This window comes from Parasteatoda tepidariorum, chromosome 6 (assembly GCF_982258835.1).
Source record: "Parasteatoda tepidariorum strain Cologne lab strain chromosome 6, Ptep-v5.0, whole genome shotgun sequence".
Lineage (NCBI taxonomy): Eukaryota > Metazoa > Arthropoda > Arachnida > Araneae > Theridiidae > Parasteatoda > Parasteatoda tepidariorum.
The window spans coordinates 6,820,364-6,832,660 of NC_141760.1; the positions used below are offsets into that span (position 1 = coordinate 6,820,364).

The 12,297-nt window shown below is 33.2% G+C and overlaps 4 protein-coding genes across 4 annotated transcripts in view; 1 reads left to right on the forward strand and 3 right to left on the reverse strand.

The window, feature by feature from the left end:
* LOC107443821 (nucleolar protein 14 homolog) overlaps nt 1–12,297 on the forward strand; it is a 34,667-nt gene that overhangs the window by 13,435 nt on the left and 8,935 nt on the right. The gene's annotated exons all lie outside the window — the stretch shown is intronic.
* LOC147807528 (uncharacterized) lies at nt 4,621–8,308 on the reverse strand. The gene is made up of 2 exons (XM_087166567.1): nt 8,053–8,308; nt 4,621–6,836 (listed from the first exon to the last, which is right to left on the reverse strand). The coding sequence occupies exons 1-2, from the start codon at nt 8,306–8,308 to the stop codon at nt 4,621–4,623; spliced, it is 2,472 nt and encodes an 823-aa protein (XP_087022693.1).
* Nucleotides 8,471–8,878, reverse strand: LOC147807529 (uncharacterized). The gene has a single exon (XM_087166568.1). The coding sequence runs from the start codon at nt 8,876–8,878 to the stop codon at nt 8,471–8,473; it is 408 nt and encodes a 135-aa protein (XP_087022694.1).
* LOC147807530 (uncharacterized) lies at nt 8,959–9,780 on the reverse strand. Its single transcript, XM_087166569.1, has one exon. The coding sequence runs from the start codon at nt 9,778–9,780 to the stop codon at nt 8,959–8,961; it is 822 nt and encodes a 273-aa protein (XP_087022695.1).

The following is a 12,297-nucleotide window of genomic DNA, read 5'->3' on the forward strand; positions in this document are numbered from 1 at the left end:
TGCTCTGTGCATTTAGTTGAATTTGCATATCATTTAATTTTACAGTAAGCTGTTCAATTTTATCAGTAAGACTATCTATTTTGTTATCTGATTTTTCTCCTGCTTTAGCTTGTATAGTAGCTGCTAGCTCTAGCGGTTCAATAACCTTAAAATTTTCTTCGAATGTTAGTGCATGCTTCTTAAATTCATTATAGCTGTTTAAAGCTGTTGAGGCAATTCCTCTCAGTAACTCCACCCTCAGACCCTGTTTAGCAGCTGACAACAAGAGTTGTTGTCGATAATCCTCAAATTCAGTACTATTATTATTCGGTACACAGTTGTATGATATACCTTCTAAGCGGCTAAAAAATTGCCTGGCATTTTCGCACGGCAGTTGATATGCCTGTGTAAGTTTAGTGATATTTGAAGCCATGTTTGACTTCGTCTCAAACCTATCCCTTAAAGAATTAACTATTAAATCAAAATCTTTCGCTTGTTTTAAATTTCGTTGTGTGTTTATAAACTCTTGTGCTTCGCCAGTGAGGCGTAAAGATAGTGCTAAAATTTTATCATTTGCATCCCAGTTGCAGTATTCTGCAATGGAATTGAATTTGTCGAAAAATCTGGAAAAACTCGAATTCCCATCAAAATTAGGGATAACGGGTAAAAATTCTGAGATCGTGTGGCTTTTGACCACAGGAATAATATCAATTCTGTTTGCTGTAGCAGGATCCGAAGACGAAGTGTCTGACCGAGGTTCTGCCATTTTCGATAAAAGGCTTAACTAATAAAATTTATAAGAAATTTCCTACACCTGAAACGCGCCAAAAATTTACATAAACTTAAAATAAAATCAAAGGCTTTAATATTTGTGACTATATAAAACATAAAATAAAATCCTGATTGATATTACAGATGACGTTTATCTATTACATTCAATAATTAACCATATCAATTTATAACACGTGCAATCCATGTTTTCTTGTAAAAATTCAAATATCTCATGAAAATCTAAAAACATTCCTACTACACAAAATATATAAAACAAGTTGGGATATAGTTTTTAACCCTAAACCTAAAAGTACACGTGATTGACTAAGATTATGAGGAGTTAAGATTCTATTCAATTCTTATAAGATGAACACAATTATACAATTAAATACAATAATCCTTAACAATAACAAGAGAGTAAAAATGAAGCATACGCAGATGTAGTGCTTCGACAATAATAACGCGATCATGTAGCAGTAATAAAAATTAATTTAATCAAGATTTAAGCAATCATTCATATATATACTATATATATTATTAAAAATTATTTTTGGTAATCACAATTAAATTTAGCATTATTAGTTTCATATTACTTAAAGTTAACGACCAGCAAGTTAATTTTTTAATCTTAAGCATTAACACGTGGCCGCTGGTCAACGGCACCAATTTGTTATATCTTATTTTTGAATAGGAAAAAAAAAGTAGATTTAAGGAATCAAGAATGATTTTTTAAAAAAATAATTGCGTTGTGAGAACATTTAACTTTAATTAACAAAATTTATCAGATATAACAAGTAGAAGTAATTTAAGTTAATTTAAAACTAATTGCACATTTAAATTTACAGTAATAATAAACTTGGTGATCTGGAAGATAAAAGCAAATTAAATTTTAAGGATTCACATCCAACAGCATGATTAATCCAGACTAAATATTTTTATTCAAAGAACTTAATCATAATTCAAATAAGTTTACAATTTAAAAATGAGTTGCTTCACTGCTACATAATTTACATTTCAGTTCGACAGGTTATTTAAAAATAATCATTTCTCTTTAGTTACGTCATACCAAAATTATACAACAATAAAAAAAAATTACGGGCACATAAAAATAAATTAAAAAAAAGGTAAAGGACTTATCCTAGAAGCGCGCGTGGCCGGCCACCCCGCATCCTTCCACAGATCACGTTTTGATCTCAGTCGTCAGCAGCAGGGAATACCTAAAATCGAACTGCCGCTCTTTCCTCCCGCTCATGTATTCCTCCGCACCGAAGGGTGGCGCTACTCTCGCTTTGACTATTCACACCTGTGAATGAATCCACTCTCAAGCAGGGGTGAAGGAAGGAATATTGGAAGGTGTTGAATGATAGGGGTGTAAGTGAAAATCAGATGTGGTTGTTGATTAAGGTAAAAAAATATAGATTAAAAAAATGAGATTGTTTAAATTAAAACGCGGTGCCCAAAAAGAATTAAATAAAATTGTGCCCATAAATAACTAACAAAATAACTTAAACATACCATCATAACAGAACAACTGTGTTGTTTAATTCTTTCTGATAAATGCTTCCAATCTCGAATTCCCGTACACCACATATTATTCCTTTGTGAAGCAAATAACCAGCAGGGTTGACAATAGGCAGCGTCTGGTATTTTGGAATAACACAACCAAAAACGATTAACTGGCCCATATTTAGAACACGAAACGTAGTACGATTTTGAAAAACACCTATTGTTCTGGTTGGCGTCTGTTGGAAAAGGTCCTGAAGGCTGTAAAGGTCTCATATCAAGAATTTGACGTTTTTCGTTATCACTTAATATCTTGTTTGTGAAGTTTCCCAAGTCACAAGAAGATTTGTCGTACACATTTTCGAAAAATGTAGAGGTCTGTGGTTCCTCCAAACCCTCCGCTCTTATGTGTGTCATGCAAACATCATCCACGTTCACATGATCGGCGGCGGAGGTATCTCCAACTGCAATAATTGTCGAATCTTCTTCAGTAGGCTTCTCAACCAACACTGCAGTTACCACGTTATTTGAGTCACTATCAATAGAAATATTTTGGCCAAATGTACTTGCAGAAGGCTGACTAAAAAAGTTGCCTATTTTGGGCAATTTTTGTTTACTATCTTCTCTTTCTTGGCGTTGTTTGCGTTTAAATGCACCACTGGGTTTCTTTTTATCCATAATTTTAGTTTTCTAATTTATTTAAACAATACAATATTAGATTGTGCTCGAGTAGGTAGGTAGTCACTGTTCACTGACGACGTTGAAAGTAAAATAAAAGGAAAAAGAAACACAATGATACGCTACAATTAAGTGTCGTTGGGGAATCCCTGGAAAAAATTATCACCGTTAGTGTTACCACATTTAATGGTTGGCAACTGTTTGGCGACCTTTTAAGGCGCACTTAGTGCATTTTGTCATCCCGTCGGAGAGATGTGAGAGAGAGAAAGGTAGATGTATGTTTAATATAATCAGGAGAGGGTCTCCCTTGGTATTCTAAGAGCTGGAAGCTCTTACTGGAAAACAATGCCTATTTCTTTCGTTTTTAAATAAAGTTAAGTTTTATTGTTTTAAAAATCTGGTCTGCTTATTTATTGGGAAGGAAAGGCATTACAGAGACCATGAACGATCTCCTGCCCGCGGACCTGAATTAATGTACCTACTGCAGGTGACTTGCATTTTTTCACGATATTTCGCGTTATACAATGAGCTGTAGCCGAAATCTATAGATTTGATACGATTTATTGACTTAACGGACATGATGTGTGGTAAATTCAAATAAAATTGAACCACTATATTGAACAGTACAAAGTTTACTGACATTAGCTTACTTACTCCTGATACAGCATTAATTTTTTAACCGTTCTCGAAAAAAAAAATCTTAACTCGAATTCACAATAAAACGCACATCGATGAATAATAAAACGCACACATCATATCCGCCAAATTGACAACACTGCCAACCTACAGAAAGAATTTAGGGAAATTCCCTAGGCATAACTTTTGAATTTCTCTCAACTGAGTTGTCATGATTAAAGTGGGGTTGCAACCTGTCATATTTATTTTGAAAATGGGAGAAATTTCCAAAAGTTCAGTTCGATCGAGATTTCTGGTGAGGATTCGAGGGCCCCCTGAGCTTGAGGGCCCCGGGGCACTGCCCCGCCTAGCCCCTTGGTAGCTACGCCTCTGGGTGGAATTCATATTGTGAGCACGTAAAAACTTTTGCCAATAATTACCGTAAATATGAAGAGATTGTTCTTGAACATCAAAATGAATCTAATAATGATATGTTGGGCTTTACCATAATAAATAATGTTGGGCTTTACCATAATAAATAATGTTGGGCTTTACCAATAAACTATCAATTGGGAAAAACAGATATTAATTGTTTCTTAAGCTTTAAAAAAGCTTCAATCAGAAAACATTTCAATTTCAGAAGCTGTTGAAATATGAATTAACTTACTATCGTGTGATGAATTAGAACCCCATAAACATTTTGTAAAAAGATTCAATCAGGCTGTTCAGCCACATCATTTATTAGCATATGCATCCTGGATCTCGAAACAAGGGGACAATTTTTAAATGATGAACAAGACCAATTAGCAGAAATCTGTCTTTCTAAGCATCATCCAGAATTTCTGCCACGTGTTATGGCATTCAAAATTTCCGATCCTGAATACTTTCCAAAATCAATGATGCTTGACACTGTTATTCAACAGTTTTCATCAAAAAATAGTGGAAAATTATGGCAAAAAAAAAAATAAGTAAATAAAATCCATTGCTTCCACAAAGTTTCTGTCAATTCTTTTTTAACTCCAGTTAAACTCCATTTAATTTCCATTCTCCAGTATTAATGGAGTTAAAATCCATTTAATTTCCAGTTAAAAAGTGTCCCGGCGTTAAAGGATCAGTGTCATTGGGATCGGAAGAGAGGGGTGATAAGGGACGGGAATTCAAAACTGCTTCAGTTTGAGTCACTAATGTGGTTAACTCTTCAAAGTTCAAAATAGCTGATTTTGTCACCTTTAACAAAATGCGTTTCATTGCTTTTATGTTTGCCTCCCACAATCCGCCAAAATGGGGAGAAGCTGGTGGAATAAAATTCCACTCAATACCCTCTTCTGCACTAAATCGTAGAACAGTAGTGGATTTACAAATTCTTTCCCACTCATTAAGGATATTTTTTGCACCCTTAAAATTTGTGGCGTTGTCACTCCAGATGATGGATGGCTTGGATCTTCTTGAAATAAATCTTCTAAGACAAGCCATAAAAGCCTCGGTCGTCAAATCGGACACAACTTCGAAGTGCGTGGCTTTTGTGCAGAAACAGATGAAGATAGCGATGTAGGATTTTAGAGTAACTTTTGATCTTTTCAAATTTGGTTTCGTAATTATGGGACCTGCATAATCCAGTCCGACCCTTTCAAAAGGTCTCGATGGCACAATTTTGTCTCTTGGCAAATCTCCCATCATTTGGTTGATGGTTTGGTTTTTCGTTCTGAAGCAAGTAATGCACTTATTTAATGTTCTTCTAACTTGGTTTTGACCAGATGGAATCCAATACAATTGCCTTATCAAATTCGGGGTAGTTTGTACTCCAGAATGCAAAGATTTTTTGTGAAAATAATCAATGATGAGTTCAGTCAGATGGTGATTCTTAGGCAAAAGTATTTGGTGTTTTTGAAATTCAGGAAGTCTAGAATGTTTCAATCTTCCTCCAACTCTCAATATTTCTTTCTTGTCCAAAAATACATTTAAGGATGATGTTTTGCTATTTTTTGGAATAGGGTGATCCTTTTTCAAACACTTGACTTCAGATGAAAATTCAGATAACTGTACATGTTTTACTAAAATTTCCGTGGCTCGTTCTAATGCAGACGCACTTAAACACTCGGTTTTCCTTAATGTTGGTTCCATTTTACAATTATGCACAAATCGTAAGCATAAAGCTGTTATTCTAATCAGTCTACTGAATGATGAATATCTTGCGATCAAATCATCTGCTGGCTCTTTTTCAACTGTTGCATTTACAGTAACTGATTTCTTGATTTCCAATTCATCGATGTTCTTATCAGTTTGAATTACTGGTTCTAACGATACTGGCCATTCTGTTTCATTCATTGTTAACCAGGTGGGGCCATGCCACCATAATTCGTTGATCTTAAGATCATTTAAGGATACTCCTCGACTTATCAGATCAGCAGGATTGTCTTTTCCTATACAGTGATGCCACTGGTCGGGTTTGCTCAGTTTTTGTATTTCTTGTACTCTATTCTTCACGAACACTTTGTGTCTATTCGGGTCTCCTTTGATCCAGTAACATGCTATTGACGAATCTGTCCAATAGAATCGTTTAAGAGGTAATTCTAGAGCCGATTCAATTTTATGGCTTATTCTTGCTGATAAAAGTCCGCCCATGAGCTCCAGTCTTGGGATTGATAGTGTCTTTAGAGGTGCTACTCTACTTTTTGAAGCCACAAATGAAATAATATTTCGATCAATCAATTCTATACGTAAATAAGCCACAGTTCCATAAGCTTTCTTGGATGCGTCAGAAAAGCAATGCAGTTGTATGCTAATTGTACTTCCAGGTAACGTTTCTTTAAAGTAGCAACGTGGAATTCGTATCTTCTTTAAATACTCGATTTCCTCACACCATTTGTTCCAAACAACTCCTAATTGTTTAGGCAACTTTTCATCCCAGTCCAGACCTAAACACCAAATTTCTTGTATCAAACATTTAACTCGAATAGTGTATGGACTAACAAAACCTATTGGATCAAATAGTCGATCTGCTACTTGTAATAAGTATCTTTTAGTTTCCTTTCTTTTGGAGAGAAATGCTTCCAGATTTTTAAAATCAAAATAAATTGTATCGGTTTTCTCATTCCATCCAACTCCTAGGACCTTAGAAGTTATCAAGTTATTGTCCAGTGCATTTCCAGATTCATCAACTTCAAAATTCAAATCCTTCAATTCTTGGGTAAGTTCAGGTGAGTTACTCCTCCATTTTCGAAGGTCCATGCTAGCATCTTTAAAAATCTGTTCACTTTCTTTACAAGTTTTCAAAGCTTGTTGAACATTGTCTTCTCCGCAAAGAAAATCATCGACATACTGTTTGTCTACGATAGGTACTCTGTCCGCCATTCGTCTGGAGGGGTGGCGGGGACTATGGTAACGAGGTATGATTATTTCAAGTAGGGGTGCGGGGACGCTCTTTAAGACTGGTTTCGGTGGGAGAAAAGAAGACTTCTTTCTTCGATCTATTGTATTAGCCCTAGAGTTAAGAGAAATGAGCATTCGCGCCTGAAACATCGTTTAGAGCGTGTGATTCCTTTTTTTTAATCTTTTCTCTTTTTCAAAAGCTTCTGTTTTAGAAAAAAAATTTATATGTATGTATGGAAATTGTATAAAATTGTTTAAAGCAGCTCAATGTTTTATTAATAAATAACTCATCTATAAATTTATCATACATAGTAAATTGGTTATTAAGAAAAAAATAAATTTGCTAATAAAAACTGTTTTAAATAAATAGTGAAAAAAAACTGTACAGGTTACAATAAAATATGAATAAGAAAACGTAATTTAAGCAAAAAAAAACTCAATTAATAATTTCAGATGGTTTGATGGGTGCTGATAAAAATCATCGTTGATAGTTTTAGATTTCATCCTAGTTGCGGTCACTTGCTTTCAGTTTCAAAAAAAAAAAATAAATAAATAAATAAAATATTTAAAAATTAATAATCAAAACAAAGATATTTAATATTTCTCCGGCACAGATAACGTGAACTATTTTTATTTTCAGCAAAAGTTTTATCTCCTTTTAAAATCAGAGTTATTAAGTTTAAGCTCTTCACTTTTTCCAGAAAATTCAAGTAATAAAAGAAATTAACTGCTTTAAAAAATGTGCAAGTTTAGAAATTAAACCATCTAACAATCAATGAACATTCATAATAAATATCGTAAAATTAAAAAGTAATATTAAAAAAACCTGTACTACCCTTAATGTCAGAATTTGTTCACTTTTTTTCCTTTGTATTTAAAAAATAACAACTGATTGAATCGAGAGAATTATTTTAAGTAAGAAAGAAATATTCATGCGAATCTTAAAAAAGTTCTTGAATCAGATTAAATAAGTCTCCTACTGGTTGCTGAGTCAGCCAATCTGGTATACTCCCCATACAAGCTATCATCGAAGGCGAAAGAAAAGGAGACCACTTCATCGAAGCCACCCTCCCTAAAATGCTCTCTTCTTGTTTCCATAGCACCAGACTGCCGCAGACTTTGTGGCGGACAGAGTACCTATCGTAGACAAACAGTACAGAGACTGGTTCAGATGGTTGTAAGTCGAGGGAAATGCGTCCATGTATTTTTTCAGATGATGTTTAATTGTAGCTGCTAGTAGAAAAGGGCTTGATTTCACTCCAAACAAAACTCTGCACATTCGGAACACGTGCAACTTCTTGTTTTCCAAATCCAAATTTTCTGGATCTTCATCCCAGAAAAATCTTGTAAAGTTTCTTTCACATTCATTAATTTCAATCATCAAAAAGGCCATTTTAATATCTGCTACGAAAGCAATTGGGTTTTTCCTGAATTTGATCAGGAGACTAAACAAGTTTGGTATGAAATTAAGACCGGTGTGTAGACATTCATTCAAACTTAACTGTCCTTTATCATGTGATCCTGCATCAAACACAATCCGTACTTTGCTTGTAGTCTAATCAGTACGAATCACTGCTCTATGTGGTAGATAAAATGTGTTTTTCTGCAAATTCTCTTTTTCAACTGGAATACGTTCAATGATATTCTCGGAAAGATAGTTCTTTAATATTGAGCTATATTCACTAAATAAAGTAGAATCATTTTTTAAAGTTGATCTTAATTTCATAAATCTCTTCTTTGCCACTTGCTCATTGTTTTCTAACAACGATTTCATATGCGGTTTCCAGGGAAATTTGACTTTATAGCGTTTATTTTCATATGAAATTCCAGCTTCAAATTCGGACATTATATCGTTATCATTAATTTTGTCGTCAGATATCTCTGCCTCAATTCCTAAATTTTCTAAATCCCAAAATTCACTAAGTTGTTTGGAAATGATCGACTCATTAACAATAACACTCATTGTAAATAATTCTTCGCAATTTGTGCTCCCCCCTTGTAAAGACCATCCCCACAACGTTTCGACTGCTACTAAGTTTTTGTTTAATCGCATAATTCGCCCAGTACAGTAACTACTTCATAGTAATAGTCCCCACCCAAGAGAACTGATATTTCTTTATCATTAAACTCATAACAATCAGCTAATTGTATATTTCTTAAGTGTCTAAATTTTTTATCAATGTTTTCAGGAGGGGTCGGTAAATGTGAGGCTGTTATTTTATCTGTTTCAATTGCTTCAATTTCGATGAATAAATTTGGATCCTGTCTATTTTGCAATTTAATTTTCACGACATTATATGTTTTCCCTTTGTTTTCATTACCGCCAAATGTGCAAATTGAAATACTTTCTTCTCTGATTATAGGAAAGTTAAGTTTTTTGACAAGGGACGACAAAACAAAGCTACGCTGACTCCCATTATCTAGGAAAACGCGGCATATTTCCTTTTTCTTTTCATCCCCAATCACTGCAGCGCATGTATGTAACAAAATGTTATCGGATTTAGTATTATTAGCTTTTGTTTTAATAACTGCCGAAACGACGCTATCTGTTACATTTTTCTGATTAGGATTTTCAATATCCAAATCATTTTGTTTCCGAAAACATATTGAAATATGGTGGGATCCCCCACAAAAGGAACAGTTTTCTTTAATCGAACATTCTGCAACACGATGACGAGGTTTAAGGCATAAAAAACAACATCCTTTCTTTTTCAAAATATCTCTCTTTTCCTTAGCATTAAATGTATAACACGATTCTAATTTATGTGACTTATTGCAGAATAAGCATTTCTCATTGCCTGGCACCGATGAGAGGCTCTGTTGGGATGAGATCATAGAAAAAGTGTTTTCTTTTTTCAAGGGCATGCCCGTGGTATTACGTTTAACAAACCCATAATTCTTATTTTTTAATCTTTCTTGTGGGGAAAGGAAATAAGATGGCGATGGTTTATGATTATTTATTTGAAGTGATCGTTCGCGGCTCCGTGTTTCTGAATTGAGAAACATTAATAGAGCACTTAAATCAAATTCCTTATCATTTTGGGATCGATTAAATTGTAAAACAAATTCTGAAGGAATTAATTTCATTAAAATGGGTGTCAATAAACTGGTATAAGTATCTCCTTTTATACCCAAGCTTTCTAAACTGCGTATCTGTGTTTCCGCGCTGTCATATAAATTTCTAAGACTCATAACATCATTAGGATTTTTGACAGGCGATAAATTTAATAAATCACTCAAATGAGCGTTGATTAACATGTTTTTGTTCCCAAATCTATCCTTTAATAAATCTAGGGCTTTATCGTAATTCTCATCAGAAATTGCAAATCCGTTAATGCATGCAAGAGCATTTCCACATAAATACGATTTCAAATAATTAAATTTATCAACTTTGCTTAATTTTACATTATTATGAATACAACTTTCAAATAAATTGTAAAAATCTAACCATCCCGCATAATTTCCCGCATATTTATTTATATTTAATTTAGGTAGATTTATGTTCATGCATTCAGAATTATTTGAATCATTTGTTTCAGAGGTATTTGAAACTGTATCAGCTGGGATAGAATTCATTTTCTTTATTTTTAAGGAAAGTTTAGTCTTCCAAAAAATTATTTTTTCTTGGATTTCTTCAGAAGTTTCAACATCTTCAGAAATTGTATCTTCAGACAGAAGATCTACAATTTCATCATTCAAAAAATTCAATTTGCTTTCTTTTTCATTCACTTGTGCTAAAAAAGCTTCAAATTGTTCCAGTAATTCTGTTTCGTCATTAATCGATTCTTCAATTTTATTAATCAATTTTGTCAGTGCTGTTCGTACAGCGGTACGCTTCTTTTTCAATTTTGAAATATTTTCTGCCATATTTATTTCTATCCAGGTAATTCAGCTTCAATGTAAATAATAAATTCTTACCTGGATATTTCGTTCGCCGATGACGTCAAATCAGTTTCAATTCAATTCAGCTTCCTTTGGCCGATAGCAGCATAAATGTTCCGTGTTCAAATCAATATCAAGGTAGGTTCAGTGGTTTTATATCAATAGTTCAAAATAATTCATCGGCGAAATCAAATCAAATATAACGAAACAAATATTTAATAACGAAAAAAGAGTTAATACAACTTGACACTTCCGTGTCTACATGTTCACTGCTTGTTGATGCGCTCACAGCGCCCTCTCAGTGAGGAGGTTTTACCAGGTATTGTTGACAATTTTATTAAAATTGGTGTTTTTGATAAAAGAAAAGCTTTTAAATTTAAAGTTATATTTTTCTGTAACTTTAATACTAATTTGTGTGAAAATTTTTGAAAATTTAGTTTTTTCGCAATTGAATTGTTTAAGATTAAAAATATTTGCAATAATGTTGAAAGTTTTCAGGAAGCTGTGAATAATTTTTTAAATAATTTGAGTAATAATGATTTTCTTTTTAATTTTTGTAAAGTTAATTTTTTAATTAAGAAAATGATTGAAGAATTCTAGTTTTTTATATTTTCTTCTTTTAACAGGGTGCAATTCAAGTCTTAACTGAGCAACCCCAGTTGAGCATTCTATTAATTTGTTACGTATGTCTTTCTTGAATTATTTTTTCTCAATCTGCGCAGTGTAATAGAGGGCGTTGTTTTCTTTAGTTTTTGTGTTTCATTTTCATTCAGTGTGCTAATGAAATCGATGTTTGACCTGGTTAAAGTAAAGTTTTGAGTTTTTATTTTCTGATGAATTTGTTTGAGTTTCGTTTCTAAATTGGTTCTTTGTATTTCATGTTTTTTCCTGCACTTCTATACAAAACCTTCAGGGTACTGAGGGTGTTACTTTAGACATTTGCCTCCCCCTCAATAGAAAAGGTTTTGTTTTATGACTACCGGAGCCGGTACCCCCTTAAGACGTCTGCTTCTGTGGTCATATTTTTATTTCCTTCGTTTTCTTTATTGCTACATTTATCCTTTTTGTGAAATTTCTGCTGCTTTTAAGCACGTTTTTTTCATAGAAGTTTTAATAATTTAAATTTTAAAAAAATTTTGCCTTCTTTTAGTACTGATTAGAGGATAAAATTGTTAGCAGAAAAACATTGTAAGCATAAAGATCTAAAAATCCAATACTGCGATTCATATTCACATGATTTTAAAATCATATTTCTCGAATCTTGTAGAAACTAAGTTTTTTCTTAAATTAGTTAATAAAAATGTGTGATGTTCATCATTAGTAGGAAATTTAGATGTAAATCTTAGTTCAAAAAATTACATTAAGCACAATTATATAAATTGATATTGAATGCTGGCATCAAAAAATTTCTGGATTTTTCACTTTGTGTCACAATTACACCTGAAGTTAAGATTTGCCTGTGGCTGATACTTTTGAAGTTTGGCTACTACTTCTGATATT